Source organism: Perna viridis, chromosome 4 (genome assembly GCF_037379345.1).
Source record: "Perna viridis isolate PV_CMFRI_1.1 ecotype Kerala chromosome 4, ASM3737934v1, whole genome shotgun sequence".
Lineage (NCBI taxonomy): Eukaryota > Metazoa > Mollusca > Bivalvia > Mytilida > Mytilidae > Perna > Perna viridis.
In genome coordinates this window covers 23,825,730-23,848,913 of record NC_142448.1, presented here as the reverse complement: position 1 = coordinate 23,848,913, position 23,184 = coordinate 23,825,730, and the positions used below count along the sequence as shown (strand labels likewise).

Sequence of the window (23,184 nt, the reverse complement as noted above, 5' to 3'; positions counted from 1 at the left end):
CAGATTTTTTTTTACTTGACTTGATTATGAATCAGATTAGTGTTCGTTAATTTTGTTGTTACCCTTATTTCATCATTTTTAATTCAAGTATTGCACTTTTTGGTACTGAAAATAAAATGAAGATTACAAAATCTTGTGCACACACATGGTGCAAGCATGGGACTGTTTCAATCTGCGGTCAGCTTTTCATCCAGAATCACAAAAATATTTTTTCTTTTTTCTAAGGTTATGTTTTCATCATCATTTTTGTCCCCTGGAGGAAAATATTGTTAATGTAAGGCATCTGTCTGTCCATGAGGTCTTGTAAACACAACTTCTAAAAACTGCTTGGTAGATAAGTTAACAGGAACATTTCAAATAAATTCTTATGTTGCTACAAGATTGAAGTCATCACTATAGAAGTTTTATGGTCGTCATCATGCTCATGAATCATTATGGTGTATCCATCAGCACCATGAAAACTGATTTATTCAACGACCATCTGTCTGTCCATGAGGTCTTGTAAACACAACTTCTAAAAACTGCTTGGTAGATAAGTTAACAGGAACATTTCAAATAAATTCTTATGTTGCTACAAGATTGAAGTCATCACTATAGAAGTTTTATGGTCGTCATCATGCTCATGGATCATTATGGTGTATCCATCAGCACCATGAAAACTGATTTATTCAACGGGTCATAGTTTTCCTTTTTCTCGTTTGTCTACCCCGGACTTGACTTTTTATGAGCAACTCGGCGGGTGTTTCTAGAAAAGCAGAGGACACTTGCCCTACCAATGCACCTGGTTCATGCTCCCAGTTTTTAGTGGAGTCCGAGTTGCTCATTTACTTTTGTTACTTTGTATGTATGACTTTAGTTACTTTATGTTCTTTGTTGTGTATGTCTGTTTTCCATGTCTGGTCTTTGTCCCTGGAATACATTCTTTTGATTACCGCTATAACCTTGGTTCCCTTGACTACTCTTCCAAAGTTAATCTAAAATTGTTGAGATTAAACGCCTGTTTCTTCATTACAGATGTCAAGGTGGAACAAAAGGAGATACTTGTGAAGATTTCCCTGATGTCTGTAATGTCACTAAGCCATGCACTAATGGTGCTCACTGTAATAATGTTGGAGGAACTGCAGAATGTTCCTGTACTGATGGTAAGTTATACATTCCATAGATAGAAAGATCTGCTAAAATAATATTGTCAATCTAGGGATATTTGTGTACATATTCCTTATGCTACATTTGTACATTCTACACATTGGCTGGAGAGGTCCAATTCAAGATGGTTGACATAGTGGTCACATAAGTATCAGCTCTCAGATTTTTTGGCAGTTTGGAAATGTTTGAAAACAGGAATGATATTAAAATTTATATGAGGATGGGTATAAAATTTTTCTCTTTTATGTGATGCTTGTGGAATTGAAATGTCAGTTGGAATAACAAAATCTGCATTAATTTGTAATAAAATTTGGATGGACAGTGAGTAAAAATCAAAACTATTATTTTGCAAGTGCCTACAGGAATATTTACTTTAAAAATACTGTAAAAATCTGACAAGAAATCAGAAAAAAAAACTTTTCAGACCTTATTGGCAGCTAAAAAGGATAAAGAATCAGCTAACAAAAACCTTAAAGGAACTCATGAAGGTGTTTCTATGGACAGTAGTTCGGATCTGATAGTAGAGTTCAGTAATTTTCAAGAGGACTTACAATCCATCAAGAATTGCCTGAAGGATGTAGTGAAAAAAAACAGACCTTGAACAGTCCTTAGGCAAAATTGTGAAGAAAGACAATTTAGAAACAGTTGTTACCTCTATTGTCACCAAATTGATCAATCAAGCCAAAAATGATATTGATGGAAAGTTAAAAGAAAAGACAAAGAAACAAAAACAAAGCTATTGAGGAACTTACCGCTGAAAATGAAAAGCTGAGAGAGTCAATTGCTGAACAAAATAAAACTATTAGGGAACTTAAAATGGAAGTTGCTAGTTACAAAACTGCAATAACAGATACACTTCAGATGGCTAACTACAATCAGCAATATAGCAGGAAATTTAATATCAAAGTGATGAACTTTCCAGAAAGTCCAACAGAAAACACCAAAGACTTGTTTATTAATGAGATAGCCAAGAAGAAACTCAAAATCACTCTGAAATCTGAAGATATCCAAGCTATCCACAGAATTCCTGGTCAAAACAAACAACACAGACCAATTCTTGTGAAACTCAGGAACTCTGATGTCAAGTACAATATAATGAAAGGAAAAAAGAACCTCCCACTGGAAAAGACTTTCAATTTAGTTGATGATGTTACAAAGCACAATATGGATTTGATTTCATAACTTAGAGATAAGAAAGATGCGGACAGTGCATGGTACTTAAATTGTGCAGTTAATGCAAAGATTAAGACATCAGGAAAATGAATGAAATTTGGTATCTGTGATGACATTTGTAAGAAATTAAATTTATAGTATGGATAATTTGTTTACTAGTTTCTCTATTTCCTTCGTAAATATTTATTTACATATATTATCATTTATTCAGTCAGGACATGGAACAAGTGAGTTATTACATGTGTGTAACAAAATAAGTTAATTTATTTCAACTCTATACTGACTTTGTTTGTTTGTTTAGACATTCATTCTTCTTTTTGTATTTATTCATTCATTCATCATTTTGATTATCCATACATGTAAGTGATGGTTTGATGTGTTCATACTGAACAGAAGGGTTTATTTTTTAAAAAATTGCAGAAAATGTGAGCAATGTTAATTACTGATATTTTCATCTTGTTTTGGATTGCTGCTAGGCTTGATAAGCTGTAGCACATGCCCTAGGCCTCTGTTGTTACAGCTCCTCTAATCTATCAATCTTTTCAAGCTTACAGTATATGGGCATACAGTCAAATGTATGGATGAATGATACATACATTAATTTTGCATTTTATTTATGATAATAACATCCTTTCTAGGTGTACATTGCATGTAAAATAATATGATATGAAGTTCATGCCCATTGGTATGCACATAAAATTTGAATGTATAACATAATCAGTTGAATTTTGAATTTCAGGATTGATCAAATACAGTGTATTATGATTTTTGATTTATCTCCCTTTTTACTAGAGGTAGCAACTTTCTAAGTAGTATTAAATTATTATGATATCTTCTTGAGTACATTTCTTGCTACTTATTTTCCTATGGTATTGACTACATAAAACATGTTGATTAAATTTCAATTACTTGAGTACTCTGCTGCTCAAGTCTTACAAGTTTATATTTATGTAATATTTTCAAAAATAAATGAATTCATTCTCTTATTGAAATATTTGCCATCAATCTGAACTGATTATTTAGAAATTTCTGCAAACAAAATGTCCTATCTTGAGTGTGTGTGTATGAGAGAATCTGTTTTCTCTTTATTTTGTTTGATACAATTTGTTAAATTCACTGTCTTGTGTAAAAGGTTATCAAATTTCATTTGTAGTTTGTTTGTTTGTTTGTTGGGGTTTAACGTCCGAGCAGCAATATTTCAGCTATATTCAGACGATTCATTTGTAGTAATGAGTAATCGTATAGAAATATTATCAATTAATGTAAGAGGCCTACAATCAAATATTAAGAAAAGAGTAGATATTTTTAATTGGGTAAAAACAAAAAATGCATCCATTTTTTGTTTACAAGGAACTCATAGCACTGAGGTGGTAGAAAAAAAGTGGGAAGATGAGTGGGGTCATAAGTGTCATTTCAGTCATGGTGATAGTAAGAGTGCCAGTGTATGTATTTTGTTCAAGCCAGGTCTTCAATATGACGTCCATAATTCAATCATTGATCAACATGGTAGATATATCATATTAGATATAACTATCTTTGAGTACAGATTTACTTTTGTATGTTTGTATGGTTATAATTTAGATTGACCTGACTTTTTCAATGAAGTTCTGCTTCATGTTGTTAAATTTAGCAATACAAGCTGTATATTCCGTGGAGACTGGAATGTAGTGCAGGACAGGTATGATGTTCCTGTGATGTACTGCATGACAGGAACCCAAAAGCTAGAGACAAGATAGAGGAAATGAAAAGCTTTTTTAGGATTGTTAGACCCATGGAGAATATGTTATCCTGATGAAAAAAAGTTTACATGGTGTCAGTCTAGTCCTTTAAAACAGAGCAGAATAGATTATTTTCTTGTTTCTGAGGATATTTTTTGTTTGCAAAATCAGCAAAAATTGAGGCTGGATACAGAATTGATCATTCTGCAATCATTTTTACATTCACAGCATCCTTTTCAAAAAGAGGTAGGGGATACTGGAAATTTAATGCTCAATTGCTGAGAGATATAGATTATTGTCATCTTATCAAGCAATGCATCAGAGACTTGATTGATGAGTACTATGCTGGTGGTGACAAATCTGATCTATTACAAGTTGAGTTATCCTGTAGTGATCAATTATTCTTTGAAGTATTAAAAATGAAGATCAGAAGTGAGACCATCAGTTATGGTATTCAAAAATCAAAAGAAAATAAAAAACAATTCAGTAAATTAGAGACAGAAATAGAGCAATTAGAAAAAGATGTAAACAAAAATTTTTCAGAAAACTTATCATTGTCTTTGAATCAGAAAAAGCTTAAGTTAGAAATTCAAAGACAAAATCTTTTTGAAGGCATTGTTCTCCGTTCTCATGCAAATTGGCATGAGAGTGGAGAGAGATACACAGAATTTTTAGAAGTTAGAAAAAAGGCATTTATCAATAAAATCATGACTGAGATAATTAGTGATGATGGTATGTGTGTGTCAGATCAAAAGAAAATATTATCTGAGCTGACACAATTTTACAAAAAAATTATTTGTCTTCCCACAAACCCATAGACAACTTAGATTTTTTTAATCATGTCAATCAGCTGAATGAAGAGCAAAAAAAATCATGTGAAGGTAATCTGACATTTGATAAGTGTAGTAAAGTGTGGAGCAGTATGCAAAATGGAAAAAGTCCTAGCTTTGACTGCTTTTCAGTGAATTTTTATAAATTTTGTTGGAAAGATATTGGACCCTTCTAATTTAGATATGACTACAATTCAGGAGCTTTTTCAAATTTTCAATACCAAAGTATTATTACCTGCATCCTAAGGAATGGAAGGATAGAAGATTCATAAAAAATTGGAGACCAATTAGTCTGATGGACACTGATATGAAAATAGCATCAGCTGTCATTTCCTTTCAAATTAAACAGGTTCTTTCTTCCATTATTAGTGATTCTCAAAAAGGGTTTATGGAAAATAGATTGATTGGAGAGAATACCAGATTACTTTACATTCTGATGCATTATTTAGAAGAAAATAATAAGGAAATTCTATTGTTACTTACTGATTTTGATTCAGTTGAATGGGATTTCATTACAAAAGCACTACAAAGTTTTAATTTTGGTGAATCTCTTTGCAACTGGGTTGATATTTTATATTAAGGGGCAAAAAGTTGTGTGATAAATAATGGACACTTATCAAATTTCTTTGAACTAGAAAGAGGTTGTCGTCAAGGTGACCCTCTCTCACCTTACTTGTTTATAATTGGAGTCGAACTGTTAGCTATGAAGCTTAAATTAATATCTGGTATAAAAGGAGTACACGTGGCTGACAATAAACCCACAGGAAGCCAATATGCAGATGATACATTTTTATTACTAGCTGGTAGAGATTCATCATTAAGAGAATCACTGAAATGTTTTAATGATTTTTATTTGATATCTGGGCTAAGAAGGAATACTTCAAAGACAAAAGTGCTATTGATAGGTAGTAAAAAGTTTCCAAATTTGATCTATTCCCTCACATTAACTTGATTGGTCATTTTCAAATTTTAGGTATCTTGGCATAGATTTAAGGTCAATGGTATTATTGAATTTTAAAGGGAAAATAAAAGAATTAAAAGGTTTATTGAAAAGCTGGCAGCATAGAAAGCTGACGCTTCGGGGTAAAATCGCTGTGAAAAAAATCTAGCACTTCCAAAGCTTATACATTTATTTACAGCATTGCCTAATATAAATCAATCGTCGATTAATGAGTTAGATAGAATGTTTTACAGTTTTATATGTGATGGAAAAATAGAAAAGATAAAGCATAAAACACTCATAGCTGACATAGCAGATGGGGGATAAAAGATGGTCCATCTACATTCTTTTATTATGTATTTGAAAATTTGGTGGGTGAGAAGGCTCTTTTTACAAAAAGAGTGGCAAAGTTTGCTTAATATTGAATTAAAAGACTTTGGGAGTTAAGGGCCTTTCCTTTACAAAAGAGAAGTTATTAGAAGTATCAAAAATATTAAAAATCTGTTTTGGAAAGATGTGCTTTATGCCTTATCGTTATCTAAACCAATACAGAAACTTACAGATATTAATGAGTGCTTAAGTTTAGATATTTTAAATTTTGTGCCTTTACAAGATTTTTCTTTCTTTATTAAGTGGAAAGACTTAAATGTCAAATATCTTAGTGATGTATTTGATATAGTGGGGGAAAATTCCTCACCTTTACAGAACTGACATGCAAGGTACATACACAAAACTTTGTGAAATATTTTTCCTTAATATCAAGTATTCCTACTAATTTAAGACAATTTATTAAAAAAAATGTAGACAACACAGTGATACACACCGTTGAGGATTCATTTTTTAAACTGCTTGTTAATAACAAATGTATTAGATTTATTTATTGTCATTTAGTGAAATTACAATGCTATCTTCCCCATGAAAAATTTTGGAAATGGGAAAGTGAATTATATACTGAAATTCCAGATCGGAAAAAATATTTTGTTCTGAATAAAAAGTGTTGTAGTAATGCTTATCTTGCCAATTTCCAATACAAGTTTTTATATCGAGTTGTACCTGCAAATATGTTTTTGTACAAGATTCATATAAAAGATTCAGATTTGTGTTCTTTTTGTAACCAGAGTATATAAACTATAGAACATTTGTTTTTTGACTGTTTAGTCACTTCTTTATGTCTTATATGATTTTCAGATTTTTCTTAGAAAATAATATTCTAATTTTGTTATGAAAAAAAGCACTTTCTTTTTTGGTGTTCCTGAGGCAGATATCAAATTAAATCTTTTGTTATATGCCCGTCTATATAGACGGGACGTATTATAGTATACTGTTGTCGTGCCGTCCATCATCGCTGTCCGTCTATCCACACGTTGCGCGATAACTCAAATTTGTTTTTACAGATTCAAATGAAATTTTAGCACAATATTAATATTAATGGAAGAAAGCTCCCTTTCGGTTTTGAAGAATTTTTTATTTGTCGTTCCAGAGTTACGGAACTTTATTCACTTAAAAATTTATATTATTGTCAAATCTGATGTAATAACTCAGCTGTACTGATACTTTTCTTGAAACTTTGCATACAGTTTTATAGACATGTTAGATTATGGTTGTATAATGGTATACCATTGTCCGTCGGGCCATCCATCACTCAAATTCACTTTTACGGATTCAAATGAAATTTTAGCACAGTATTAATATTCACGGAAGAATGCTCCCTTTTGATTTTGAAGAATTATTTATTTGTCATTCCAGAGTTACGAAACTTTATTCACTTAAAAAAATCTATATTGTTGCCAAATCTGATGTAATTACCACAACATAAGATTGCTGCTTACTTACAGTTTTGAAAAGCTGTATTATATTGGGACCAACAAACGACTTCAATTCTTCAATAGATTTGATTTTTATGAATACTGACAATTATCAGAGTGGTTCCCTAGAAACTTATTATTCTGACCACAAGGCAATATGGACTTCCTTATAGTAGAAGTAGAAGGAATTGTACTATTAACTGTAGATCTTACCTCATAATAATATTATTACATAATGAATTATTTGTCCAGTTTTCAATTCTATAGTTTATTATAGTTTTATCTAGTTTAAAAACAAAGAATCAATTTTAAATGCTATTGTATACTTTCATCATGTCAAACAGTTGTAAGATCATTTATACTTTTTGAATAACTGAAGAAAAAACTTTGCTCACTATATACACTGACTAATTTTTTGGTAATCAGAAATCAGGTTTTTGTTTTCTAAAATTTATACCATCAGCTATTCTTAAGGACGGGCATATCTTGCCTTAAGGACGGGCGTATCTTGCCTTAAGGACGGGCGTATCTTGCCTTAAGGACAGGCGTATCTTGCGCTCTTAGTGCAGCTGTTTATTATTTATTGGAAAACAGTACATATTCAAATGCAAATTGGAAGAAAAACTGCCTAACATTGTTGGTTTAAAGCAATGAATTCGACATTACTATTTAATTGAACATTTTATGGCAAAGAAAAATAATGTTTTGCATAAATTTTAGAAGATATGGGCCCCTTTTAGAAATATTTCAGATATTTGATAACTAAAAATGGGTTTATTAAAATTATAAATACAAGATAGTATATTTCGTCATTTTTTATTTCAAATTGTAAATTGAAATGTATGTATCATAGAACGATTGTCTTTTGAGCATGAGAGTGTGAGAGTAAGAGTGAATAAGGATGATAAGTGCAGTCTTTCAAATTAATATAATTTAGTGAGGATTATATACATGTTTACAAAACCCCATTACACTCTAGTCAGGCAGTGATGTAGGGGGATGTTGTAAAACCCTGACTATATTCAAAAAGAAATAAAAAAAATTAAAAAAGTCTACAAATTGGCATTGTTTTAATTAGATGTATGGGTTGGCAAAATACTTACATAATGGTTAATGATTTTAAGGTCAATATCACAAATGTGGACTGCCCAAGGGTAGTGATATGCACCACGAAAAACCAGTTTTCTGGACCATATTGCCGGCAGTCCACATTTTGTGATATTTTATTATTCTTTTTATTGGCTTGAAGAACCATAATGATGCTTTTTGTCTCTGTTCAGCTTTGTTGTTTCCTTAAATTACCTGTTTCGTGGTTTGTCTACCCCGGACTTGACTTTTTATGAGCAACTCGGCGGGTGTTTCTAGAAAAGCAGAGGACGCTTACCCTACCGGTGCACCTGGTCCATGCTCCCAGTTTTTAGTGGAGTCCGAGTTGCTCATTTACTTTTGTTATTTTGTATGTATGATTTTAGTTACTTTATGTTCTTTGTTGTGTATGTCTGTTTTCCATGTCTAGTCTTTGTCCCTGGATTATATTCTTTTGATTACCGCTATAACCTTGGTTCCCTTAATTACTCTTTGATTACCGCTATAACGTTGGTTCCCTTGATTACCGCTATAACCTTGGTTCCCTTGATTACTCTTTGATTACCGTTATAACCTTGGTTCCCTTGATTACCGCTATAACCTTGGTTCCCTTGATTACTCTTTGATTACCGCTATAACCTTGGTTCCCTTGATTACCACTATAACCTTGGTTCCCTTGATTACCGCTATAACTTTGGTTCCCTTGATTACCGCTATAACCTTGGTTCCCTTGGTTACCGCTATAACCTTGGTTCCCTTGATTACTCTTTGATTACCACTATAACCTTGGTTCCCTTGGTTACTCTTACTGTAGTATAACTAAATAAAAGATTTTACATGGTTTATACATACGCATTGTTAGGAACAGACAGTCTGTTAATGTCATTAGATAGATAATTCTGTATAATACATAATGAAAGTAAGAAGGTCAAACTTCTTCTAGTTTTCTGTCAGCTTTCCATTTTCATTAGCATACATCCCCACATAGCGAAAATTTGCACACTGTTTTTAGGACTTGAACAGAAATGTACAACTGAAATAGTGTCACTCTATGTATCGTTCTTTCTTTGTTGCTGGGTTATATCAATTACCAAGCCCTGTATACTTAATTATGGCCAAGAGAATGCGTGGGCTGCTTCTTTTATCTTCACATGGTTTGGCGCCTTGTGACACAGGTGTCAAAGCAGGTGTATGAGTTCAATAATTAAAATAGATTTGCGTTTCTTTTGTCTTACGAATTTTGAAATAAAACAATTTACGTTGAGAGTTTGACACAATATACAATTTATAATAGGTGACCCTAGGTGAGTTTAAGGGAGCTTTTACAGGGACGAACAATATTTTTTTTTAAGGTCGGTTGGAAAAAAAAATTGAGAGCACGAAGAAGCTTCAGCACGAAACCTTTATGGGTTCTCAAATAAAATTATCAAAAAACCAATAAAAATAGACATGTTCATATTATCCTATAGCTGTACTTGCGGGGTACTGGTACACTTGTCAGGAGTAACGTTCCGTAAAAAGGGTAAAATCTATATTTTCATTGAAGTTCGAGATCAGAACAGTTTAAATCTTAGAATGTTAATTTAATTTACTTTATGTAAAAAGTTCAATTTAACATGACAGAACATAATGAAATATTTCTATGTAATCTTCAAAAAGAGGTGGTGTCATCTCTCTGTTGACTCTAGTCTTTATACATGTAAAAGTTAAATATTTCTGTCATTGTTTATCATTTTCTTCTTGAAGTAGTTTAAATTGATACAACTGTAGGTATATATTTGCTTACAAATCAAAACTCTCCACATTTTCACTCTCAGTTGTAGAAATCATGTAAAAAGTGCAGAAGCCCCACGCATTTCAACCACTCAATCTATGAATCAGAACCAATGATATAGCATGGTCATGTGACCACATGGCTAATTAAAATTTGTATGGCTTGGGTCATCGTTGATTTTGAATCAACTTATCTTCAATTAAACGACGTAAGTGAATACAAGGGGCGTTTCTATGATATATATTAGGTGTAATAAATCAGATAAACCAAAAATTGAAAATATCTTTTTGTGTCATGTCTCCTTTAACTATTTCAAGCATATCAACAATGTAAAATAGACATGATGGGCACTATTGTTTTGACATAGAAATACTGGCTTCTATCCGTCCATCACACTTGAATTTTGTGGACACAACTCCTCAAAAACACATTTTGTTCAAATTTGTTGGATTGTTAGTTACCATATGTAGTTGATCATATTACACTACCATTGTGATTCATTAAATTGTACAGGAGTTATGGGACTTTGGCACTTCATCTTTTGCAGTGGTGGGGACATTTTGCTAAGTGTAGTAATCTTGTTATGACTTTATAATAATTGTAACCCAAGAAGAAAAATCTTAAATACCTGAATTGATCAGAAATGTCAGTTACATTATTATATTAGTTACCAGTGCTTAAAATAAGAGTCATATAATGTTGATGTGCTCTGAATGAGAATTATTTTGTTTCAGTTGATAAAAACAGCCCATATGATAAGGCCTACAAAAGTTTAATGGCCACAGTTGTTATATAACTACCAGTATTTATTAGATCGAGTTGTGGTCCCTTCATATGGCATGCCTTATTTATATTTATTCCATGTTCAAGATATCTCTTGTATTTTTTAAGATATCTTATAATATTTTTAAAGTTTAAGAGATATCCTATATAATGTATAAAATATCTCATTAACTTTATAAGATATCTTATGAGCAGTTTTATTATAAGATATCTCATTAACTTTATAAAACAATGATGTGTTTTGCAGTTATCAAACAATATCCAAAGAAATAATAAAAGATAGAGTTTTTAATTGATGACATGATTCTTTTGATCAGCAGATCAGCCCTACTTAAGTAAAAAGTTATGGTCAGGGAAATGTCCTATTATGAGTTAATTTGTTTTGAAAGATTGAATGGTAGTTAAGTATATTTCATCAAATATAAGGACAATCATGTTCTTGGAGATAAAAAAATGACCTATTTTTGCAGTTTTTGACTTATTGTAAGAATTTTAGCAGATACACAAAAGGGAAAGATTTTGGCAAAGGTTTTAATTACTGATTTTAGAGCCTCTTATTCAGTATATTAATTCACAATGTGCTTCATTTTCCTGACTGTAGAACATGTGTTCTAACGTGGTTTTGAATGTGCACTATGGACTACTTTTCTTCTTTATTATTTTGATAATATGTGTCATCTTAATGATAAGCATTTTACAAAAATAAAGAAGTTTTTGTTGGTTTGTTTTGTTAACATGTTTTTTGTTTTTGATATGAGAACATTTTTAGCTCCACTGGCTTGATGTGCCATGTGAGCTATTGCCATCACTTGGCGTCTGTCATTGTTGTTATCATTTTTTCATAGCTCTTCTCCTCTGACACTTCTGGACCAATTAAAATCAAACTTCGTATGAATGTTACTAAGGTTATTTAGTCTAAAACTGATGTGGGGATTTTTGATTCATTTGAAAACATGTCTGCTGTTATAAAAATAGGTCACAGTGGTCAGATAGCAGCTTTTTGTATATATCTCCTAAACCATTAGTTTACATTCTGTTGTGGGATAAATGTGTTCAGCATAATGAGATATTTCTATGGTCAAATTTGTGTTTAAATCTGTTAAACCATCTTGAAATAGTTGCCCTTTTTGACGTTATTTTTGCAAATTTTTATGTTATTATTGTACTTCAAAAAATCTTCTGCTCTGACACTACTAAATTAGAAACAAACTTGGTATGAATGTTTTATTAGGGTATTCTGCCCAGAATTTTAAGCTGTCAAAAAACATGACTGCTTTAGTAAAAATAGAATATAGGTGTCAGACAGCTTTTTTTTTGCATAACTCCTTAACTGTTAGGTTTATTCAAAATCTGACATGGGAGTAACAGTATTCAGCATGATGAAATATGATTACTTTAAAATATGTTCTGCTCATAAACTACATTACAGGATTCAATATAAGTTGATATGATTCTTCCTTATGTATGAGTGTTAGGAGTTTTTTACAAGAAAAAACATGGCCACAAAAATCAGTCAGGTGAGCAATTAAGGCTCTCTAGAGCCTCTAGTTTCTTCCAAAAATTTGTTTTTGAAAAGTTTAAAATTTTAAGCTTATGGTATTATATAAATCTTTTGCTTAATATGATAATATTAAAAATATTAGTACATGTATTGCTCTAATTTCAGATTATGATGGTTCCAGTTGTCATTTGATTAATTATCAGTGTGGAGATGCTGACACCTGTAAAAATGATGGGAAATGTTCTACTAAAGATAAAGGCTTCCAATGTGTCTGTCCAGATAGTAAGTATTACGTGATAGGCATTGAACTTTAAGGATACATTTGTATACGTTTCAAATGTAGATTTCCAGCAGCCAAGTGCTTTCTGACTTCATGGGCATAACCCCCTAGACACAATAATACACTTGTATTCAGCTCTGAACTTATCTGGATTCTAATATTCAATATACATGTACTATTTGTTAGGCACTCTCCAGAGTAGTCCTATTTACCACCAAACAAATGAAGTTAGTGTCAAACCCTGCGTACACATTTGAACAGACTGAAAAAATTCTACTTAGCAAATTTAATAAATTTCTTTGACACTAAGCATAATATTGAGTGGACAATCTTCTTAAAGACTGAAGGTACTTGGCTTCATTTGGCCTGTGTAATTGAAAATTGATATGCAGCTCAAGTTGTGTAGATGTGTCCCAAGACTTATCTAATGGTATACTCCTTTTTAGCTCACCTGGCCATAGTGCCATCACTTGGCCTCTGTTGTTGTCGTTGTCCATTGTCTTTGTTAACAATTTTTCAGAAGTCTTCTCCTCTGACAATACTTGACCAACTGGAATTAAACTTAATATGAATGTTTCTTGAGATATCCTGTATAGACCTGATGTAGGAATTTTTGATTTGTTGAAAAACATGGCTACTGTTACTAAATATTAAACATAGGGGTCAGACAGTAATTTTTCCCATATATCTCCGAAACCGTTGCCCAAATTCTTTCAATTGCTTATATGGTTCTTATTATAATGCCTACACAAGTTTTGAAGGGATCAAAGTTGTCAGACGACTCCTTGTAAGAGTTATTGCCCTTGAAAGGTGAAAAATTACGGGTTTTTTTTGTTTTTGTTTTTGTTTTTTTTAGCCAATATCTTGAAATCTATGATAGATAGAAAGAAACCTTCATTGCTGAAAAAATCTTTATGATAAGTCCTACCGAAGTCTTCTTTAGTTAAAATTGTTGGACAACTCCTTGTTAAATTTATTGTCGTTGAAAGGCATAATTAAACAGGTTAGCGATTCAGGCTCCTTGGAGCCTCTTGTTTAATTTTTTTATCAGGTTATTCTGGTACAACGTGTGATACTTACACTTATCCATGCTCCAGTAATCCATGTCATCCCAATGATTATTTCTTGGTATAATCCTCTTGTCATGATAGTTTACAGCATATTCTGGTACACCATGTGATACCTACACTGATCCTTGCTTCAGTAATCCATGTCATACCAATGATTATTTCTTGGTATAATCCTTTTGTAATATATGTTTTCAGGCTTTTCTGGTACATGTGGTACTTACACAGATCCATGCTCCAGTAATCCTAGTGACCCCAATGATTTTTTCTTGGTATATTCGTTTTGTAATATATGTTTTCAGGCTTTTCTGGTACAACATGTGATACCTACACTGATCCATGTTCCAGTAATCCTTGTCATTCCAGTGCTAAATGTATTTCTGAGAAACACAGACATATATGTTATTGTCGAAATGGTGGATATCTTACTGATAGTGGATGCCAAGGTACTACTTCTTTAATTCAAAGCTTTTAAGTAATCTGCTAAGATCTATTGTATTTTTCTAACAATATAATGTGATGGAGTCTATTGTGTTTTTTGCTGTTAATTTCTGATCTTATCTTCTAATTGAAGTAATGTAACTGACAATGAATAGAAATCAAAATGGGGTTGGCACTGAACCTTTGACGTCATGAGGTATCTATTCATTTAAATTTTGTTTCCATTTTTTTGGTTTCGTTTCATTATTTGTTTTGTTTTATTTTTCTATTGTTTCTTAACGAGTAGTCTTGACAACCTATTTTTAGGTTTAAATGTAGTCAGTCATGTGGAATCAACAAATGGACATCAGAGACATTGATAAAATATAGTTCAAACTTTTATATAACTTATTTTTAATTATGGAAAGCGTCCAAAAGGTGCAGTGAATGTATACAAAATAATCAGTTTGATGCATTTTAATATTAAAGATGTCGTTCGTGGTGGAACTACTTTTAATGCGATTATTTAATGGATGTCCTTTTGGTCGACATCAGATAATTATAAGACTGAGAAGTCACATCACTTCCAAGTTAGAAAGAGCCCTAAGAACAGTTTTGGCTATATATTGGCAATGTGTTTTGAATTTTATCATCTACAGGAACATTACTATCATTTAACGAGAGTAAGTTCATTTTATGAGAGTGGAGGTACCCTTAGCACTATATAGAGTGTAACCTCTTAAACTTAATTATTGATCTATTCTGTATATCTTTTTGAAGATATGGATGACAATTTTGACCTGTACATGGATAGTGAAATAGCAGATTCACCAGGATTTTTAAGGACACCATTGGTAATGCCTAATAACTCTGATATGACTGTTATGTTCTGGTTTAGAGTTATAGGTTATGGATCAACTCTCCTCACTCTGGAACCGGTGTAAGTTTTATGAAAATGTATGAAAGTTTCTAAGGAAAGATAGTGTATAAATCAGCTAAGGCTGTTAAAAGGTAATTTCTTGATTCTTAGACAGTTATTATAAAAACCAACATGCCACTTCCCTTTTTAGCAAAGTTTTTTTTTTTTTTCTTTATTTTTTTTAACCTTTTATTTTGAAAGTTGAAATTTTGGCCTTTTGGAACTTTTATTGTGTCTATCACGAATGCAGGGGAGTATGGAATTAGGCTTTCTGTCTGTCCTTCCATCCGTCTAAAATTGGTTTCCATAGTGTAACTTTTGATCACCTGGATAGAATTTCACAAAACTGTGGCAGAGTAATCAAGGGAACCAAGGTTATAGCGGTAATCGAAAGAATGTAATCCAGGGACAAAGACCAGACATGGAAAACAGACATACACAACAAAGAACATAAACTAACTAAAATCATACATACAAAGTAACAAAAGTAAATGAGCAACTCGGACTCCACTAAAAACTGGGAGCATGGACCCGGTGCACCGGTAGGGTAAGCGTCCTCTGCTTTTCTAGAAACACTCGCCAAGTTGGTCATAAAAAGTCAAGTCCGGGGTAGACAAACGAGGGAAGGAAAACTATGACTCATTGAATAAATCAGTTTTCATGTTGCTGATGGATACACCATAACGATCCACGAGTTCATGATGACGACCATAAAACTTTTGTAGTGATGACTTCAATCTTGTAGCAACATAACCTTGTTCCAGAAGCCTATTTGTTAGAGTTCTAGGGTGATACAAAAAGTCTGCGTAGTTTCGGCAAGCTCAGGCATAACGTGTGAGTTGTGATATGAACACTCCATACGCAGGAGCCGAAGGGATGTTGTCACAAATGAAAGGAAAGTTGACAATTCTGAATGAAAAGTCATCACGTTTGTCGTAAAGTTTGGTCAATAGTTTTCCTTTACCATCGATTTCTAAGTGTAGGTCAAGATATGAGGCTGACTTCATAGTGTTTGTAGTATCTTTTATCTCAAGTTCTTTTGGGTAGATGCGATGTATCAAATCCCCGAAATTAGGATTGTTTAAAGATAACACGTCATCTATATGGCGGAAACAGAGATTGAAGCATCTAGCCAAACAATATTCTTTCTTTCTGATCAGATCAGCTATAAAGTCAGCCTCATAAGAGTGAAGGAATAGGTCAGCTAGTAAAGGAGCACAATTTGTTCCCATTGGAATGCCGACCGTTTGTTGAAAAACATGTCCACCACACTGGACAAATATGTTTTCGATTAAAAATTCCAGCATTTTGTAAACATCTTCCTCTGTATATTTGGAAGATGATTTGGAATTATTTCTTACAAAGTATGAGGAATCTCTACCAAGAACTATATATTTGTATCTAGGTGTACCATCTTTTTTGGAAAAACAACGATGTATAATGTTTTTAAGTAGGGATTTTAACTGAGTATGGGGAATAGAAGTATACAGTGTTGAAAAATCATAGGTTTTAATGCTATTATATTCAGATAATAGTCTTGAACTGATTGTCTCCAAAAGATCTTTTGAATTTTTCAGGATCCACATTGAATTAATACCACTACAGGAGTAACAAGTGTTGTGGTAGGACTGTAGACCCTCTTTGACAGTTGTGAGTATAGAAGTTAAAAGTTTTGAAAGAGGTTTGGTGGTACATTTTGCAGATCCAGCTATGAAACGTTGTTTGTATGGATTCTTGTGAAGTTTAGGAATCCAGTACATAGACGGTAAATCACAATCATCGTACTTGGTAGAGAGACCAAAAGAGGATAGCACAGATTTATGGTTTTCCACAATCTCTTCTTTGGAAAGAGTGGTAGCAGTGTAGGTCTTATCACTGCTATTATTTTCTAAGTCTACTTCTGATATTAAACATTGGATATAAAACGATTTGCAGACAAAAACAATGTTGTTTTGGGCTTTGTCTGCTGGTACGACAACATATTTGTCATGTATAGTAGTGATGTATGTTTTTGCTACATCAGGGTCTTTGAAAACTGATGTAGCCTTGCCACTCATTGACCTACTTAAAACTTTCATATGTTTCAAAATTAAAGACCTCACGGCCTTCAACCACTCTGACAGAGAATCAATGTCTTCTTGTTCTCGTTTTATCCATTTTCTTGCATAGTCCTCGACGGCATCCATAAGAACTTTAAAGTTATAATTCCAATTTATGAAGCGTGGTTCATGGTACTTGGGACCTTTAGAAAGGATATTACGCAGAGATTCGTTTTCGATAATGGTTAAATCTCCGGTAACGACGTGACCAGAAGGACTATATTTGAATGGAGAAGTTTTGCAAGAACAGTCAGGTGGTTTAGCCTTGAAGTCCTCAATCTCGAGGTTCTGCAATAGCCTTTTATAATTGAAAATTTTGGATGCGATGGGTGAAGTATAGGAATATGAAATAATTGGTATGGATTTGTCTTTGAAATATGGGGGAATTTTGTTGGTAACGTTTTTGTGATGGAGGATGTTAGCCAAATTAATTGTATCTATACCTTTGTTGACAAACGGTAGTGGAAGAAATGATCGTTTTTCTTCATCTTGACTTTTCACACAAACTGGTTTAAAGAGTCTGTGGAAACCAATATCCAAAATGATGGCAACATCCCTTCGGCTCCTGCGTATGGAATATTCATATCACAACTCATACATTATGCCAGAGCTTGTCTACCCGGACTTGACTTTTTATGTCCAACTTGGCGGGTGTTTCTAGAAAAGCAGAGGACGCTTACCCTACCGGTGCACCTGGTCCATGCTCCCAGTTTTTAGTGGAGTCCGAGTTGCTCATTTACTTTTGTTACTTTGTATGTATGATTTTAGTTAGTTTATGTTCTTTGTTGTGTATGTCTGTTTTCCATGTCTGGTCTTTGTCCCTGGATTACATTCTTTTGATTACCGCTATAACCTTGGTTCCCTTGATTACTCTTGGAACAGTTCAGAGCTTATGAGATAAGGACGACATATATTGATATTGAGGTCAGTGTATCAAAAGTCAAGGTCACACAGACTTAATAAAATAGAATATTTGAGTCAAAAATTTGTTTCTGGAGTGTTTTTTGAATACATTCATAGAAATTCCCAAACTTGGACAGTTGAACGCTTATGAGGTGAGGAAGACATCTATTGATTTTGAGGTCTGTAGGTCAAAGATCAAGGTCACACAGACTTATTAAAATAAAATTTTGGAGCTAATAATTTGTTTCCAGAGTGTTACATCTGAATGCCTTCAAAGAAATTACCAAAACTTGGACAGTTGAAGGCTTATGAGGTGAGAAAAACACCTATAAATTTTGATATCAGTAGGTCAAAGGTTAAGGTAACACGTACTTGGTTTCTGGGGGATAATTATTGAAATTTTACTTTAGTTGCAAGGAGGGGGACCTGGAGCACTGCTTTTGTTTGTTTTGAAAGTAAATGGTCTGCTTTCATACATCAATAAATTCTGGATATGGTGTTTATTTAGCAGATTGAAAACAAAAGAGTGTCATGGTTGTAGGTAAATCATTTTAAATCATGTTTTGTAATTCAATTACAGATTGTTTTCCGATTTTTGTAATACATTTGTAAGTCTTGACACAAATCAAATTATAGTTATTATTTTACAGTGGAATCAGTTACCCATGGCCATTGTTCCAGACATCAATAGTGAAAATACTGACCAATAAGATGATAGTCAACTTCACTGCTGTTGAAGAAATAGCGTATGGGCAAGATAAAGCTGATGGAATATGGCATTTCTTTGTACTGTCTTGGGAGAGAAATGGAAATACTAAAGTCTTTATTGATTCTATTTCTGTTTTTCACAAAATGACAGTGTCTGCAGAGCAGCTTCCTCAAATGTAAATATTAGACTCAGTAGGGTTTATAGATATACATTGAAATCTCGATCTTTGATTAAGAAAGGTTTAAGTTTTCTTAAATGGTCATCTGTAGGTTACATATTACCTCTCCAAAACTGTAAGGTTTAGCCAAAAGTCTCCAGGGATAAAAGTTATCAGAAGACTCCTTGTAAGAGTTATTACCCTTGAAAGGTAATGACCTACAATCGAACTTCACTCGCTCGCACTCGAATGGCTCGAACACCCGGGATTTCTTGAACACAATTCAAAGTACCAAAATTTTCTCCTATATAATCAGTAAAAATAACCATGGATTTCTCGAACTTCGTTTTCTCGAACACTCGAACTGACTAGTCGGTCCGTTCGGTAGTAAATCTTAGAGAATAACCATCACTAACTCAAACTCGTCAGCCATTTTGTCAGCTGGGATAATAATAGGTGTGAAAAACTGAAACTCTATCATTAGTCAGTGTCATTTTAGTTAATTACAGGTAATACTTAAGTCATCACTAATTATTATAGGTAGTCTTGATCTAAACATAGTACTGACAACTCCTTCTAAACTGCTCAACGGATTTTGATAAGATTTTATGGAAAGGTTGAGTATCATATATTGATGTGTGTAAAAGGGATATAATCACTGTTGAAGGACTCCTTAGGAAGATAATCCAAATTAAGGATTTTACTTGTTAAAACTTCATAAGCCCAGTTTGTAGTTTTATAGGAAGGTTGGGTATCATATTTAGATGTACGTGAAGGAATATGATTAATGTTGGGAGATCAACAAAAGTCCATTTGAATTGGTATATATTCTTTTTTGAGCTTGCTCACAGTATTTCTAGTTACATTTTGGCCTTTATTGATGCTTTATGTTGTGAACAGTATCTGTAACCAAAATGGTGTTATCCTGATATTTTTTTTATAATTTCTATGAAATTCTGAACAGTTCAGCATTATCGAGCAACATTGTTAATTTGGTAAAACCTAACTTGGTATTTTTGCCATTCCCCTAAATATGAAACTATTTAAAAGTATCCCTATATATTTTAAAAACACATGCATGTAGAATACAAATTGGCTATTGATTGATGACTTTGACATTATTGATCCATTTTAAGACAATATTTATTTCATATTAAAAAACAGTTTCTTGTTATTTTAGTTTTGTTTTCTGGAGTTTTTTAATTAAAAATTATTATTTTGATTATTGAATATATGCAAATTTGGGTCGGTTTACGCTGCAACATGAACCACTTTAAGGTGTATTCAGGGTTAAACGACCCCAAGTCTTCTAAATCCTATGATTTAAAAATTTTTTTATTTTTTTTATTGACAGGCTCCAAGTCATATTTGGTTCTAGTGAAACAAATGGAAGAATTTCTAAGCTGATGATTTATAGAACTGTATTTAGTGATGTGGATATATCTAAATCTATGCAGAATCTGGATCATCTTGCGTCTAAAAAGAATGAACTGGTGCAGATATGGGCTAATTTGGCATTTACCAGGTCCACTTTCCCAAAGTACCCTAGCCAGGTCCATGAGGATGTCTGTGATAAAGGATTCTCTTTATGCCCAGCAGGTATAAAACATGATAGTTCTACCTTTATTTTCATCCTACAATAAATGTTGATGAATTGTTCACCTCAATAGTAATGATGATTGGAATTATTTTCTACTTTTTAAGTACAAGAAGTTGATCAACCTAAATTGAAAATTAGAAATTTATTTTGAAAGTGTTAGATATCTCATATTGTTATGTCCCTACCGTAAAGAGTTTTCGGAATGAGCTTTTACTGCTTTTGGTACATGGGGTATGCTAGTCTATTAAGATTTGTCACGAAAAATTCATCATCTCTTCATAAGAATTATATAGAATATGCTATGCATCTTCATCTTCATTGTAGTACTGTGTGTACTGTGTGTAAGCTTTTCAGCTCAGTACCACATCATCTTCCTGTTTGCAAGAACAAAATTGTTACTGTGAAAGTACTTTAATTTGTGGATACCAGTTTTCATGGATTATGAAAGAAACACAAGTTTGTGGATTCTTGAATTGGTGGCTTTGAGGTTTTCCATATGCACATATGGGAATCTCAATTTCATTTGGAACCAAATTTTGTGGTTTTGCCTACCCACAAAAACCAATGAAAATTGGTATCCCACAAACTATAGTACTTTCACAGTATTTTTTTTGTATCCTGCAAGTAGGGGTATATAATTATAGGGGTGTCTGCCCATTTTTAGCATGTCCTATTTAAGATTTTTATCCAAACCAATTTGCAGCTCAAGAGGCGCATGTTATCAAATGGGGGAGTTGGTGTATCAAGTTAGTGAGCATTGCACACACTTTAATCTTTGCCATATTAATTTTGCCACCTCTTCATAGGAACAGTTTGAAATTTTTGACAAATTTCATTTTTGTTTGTTTGAATTGCCTTTAAATAAAAATGCATATTATCTCATATTCTGTTTCAGATAGGACAAAGCCTAAAGTTACAAATTGTCCTGATGACAAGTTTGAAACTGGGGAAAAAACTAAACTCACTGTGTTAGCAGGTTTGAAGTCTTTAGCCACTTTCTCTGATGTCACTAAAGTTAACAGTTCTATAAATGATGGTATGTGAATAGAAAATTATCCTATAGGGCTTTTTATCCTCATGAATGTCCATCTGTCTTTCACTATTTTAGCTTCCAGATGGTAACCAAATCCATACTCAACTGAATTATCTTAAACATAAAGATAATGCTTTGTTTGTTAGTGTATTGACAACTTTCAATAGTTACGGCCCTTGTTTCATTTCACTACCTGTATCACCAATGGTGAAAGCAGGTCTAGTAGACACTTCACTGTCCATCCCTTTGTTCATCCACACAGTATTTCTTGCTAATACTGACACTTCTCTAAAAGGAATATTTTAAGTTTGTTGAGATCTGGATATGATTACTGAATCAGTTCTGGATATGATTATTTCTTTTTAGATGAAGTGTACACTTTTGGTAGGACAAATGAAGTGGTTGTTGGTTATGATGATGCTATGAATTATGCCATCTGTAGATTTAAAATCTATATCAAATGTAAGTATGCTTCATTATGTCACTGAAAAAGACCCTTTTGTGTTCTAGACCAATCTGCTTAATGTAAAATTGATATGGGCACATAAAATTATAGATTCTAGGCATCTATTATACTATTCTAGACTTTCTATCACACTATTCTAGACTTTCCATTATACTATTCTAGGCTTTCTATCACACTATTCTAGACTTTCCATTATACTATTCTAGGCTTTTTATTACATTATTCTAGGCTTTCTATTATACTATTCTAGGCTTTGCATTATACTATTCTACGCTTTCTAATTCCTCCATGTTCCAGAGATGGCATATAAATTTATGATTTATATCTTTATTTCTTGTGAATATTTCATATGTTTCACCTCCTGGATTAAAACATTACATGACCTTTCCCACAAAATATCAAATTTATTTTTGATATGAACAGTCATAATTACTTGGAAAACCATGAAATATGATGGTTTCTAAAGTTGTAGAAGTAAATTTAATATTCTCTTCCAATGTATATACTGCACTGTATATACTTTACTTAAAGAAGAAACGTTTACCTAATACAACAACAGCAGTTGGTCATTCACTGTTTATTCATTAGGACAAGAAGTAGCCATGGACATTTTCTTGAATTAAATACAGGCATACCATTCGAAGAAGCCAGGTATCCATAAAAGATTTATGAAATTGTAGAGAAATTGTACATTTGTTGAAAGAATTCTCTGTATATTTGTCATCTTTTATCATATTTTTTGGTCAAATTTTGAGAATTTTAATTTCACATTTCA

General features: G+C 32.7%; 1 protein-coding gene across 2 annotated transcripts in view; it reads left to right on the top strand.

The window, feature by feature from the left end:
* LOC148619410 (uncharacterized) overlaps nt 1–23,184 on the top strand; it is a 187,050-nt gene that overhangs the window by 112,330 nt on the left and 51,536 nt on the right. For both annotated transcript variants that reach the window (XM_088579277.1, XM_088579276.1), the window contains exons 39-46: nt 1,015–1,142; nt 12,922–13,038; nt 14,406–14,549; nt 15,304–15,463; nt 19,095–19,328; nt 20,665–20,909; nt 21,806–21,946; nt 22,310–22,405. In XM_088579277.1, coding sequence (XP_088435403.1) covers nt 1,015–1,142; nt 12,922–13,038; nt 14,406–14,549; nt 15,304–15,463; nt 19,095–19,328; nt 20,665–20,909; nt 21,806–21,946; nt 22,310–22,405 — 1,265 coding nt within the window. The remainder of the gene's footprint in view (nt 1–1,014; nt 1,143–12,921; nt 13,039–14,405; nt 14,550–15,303; nt 15,464–19,094; nt 19,329–20,664; nt 20,910–21,805; nt 21,947–22,309; nt 22,406–23,184) is intronic.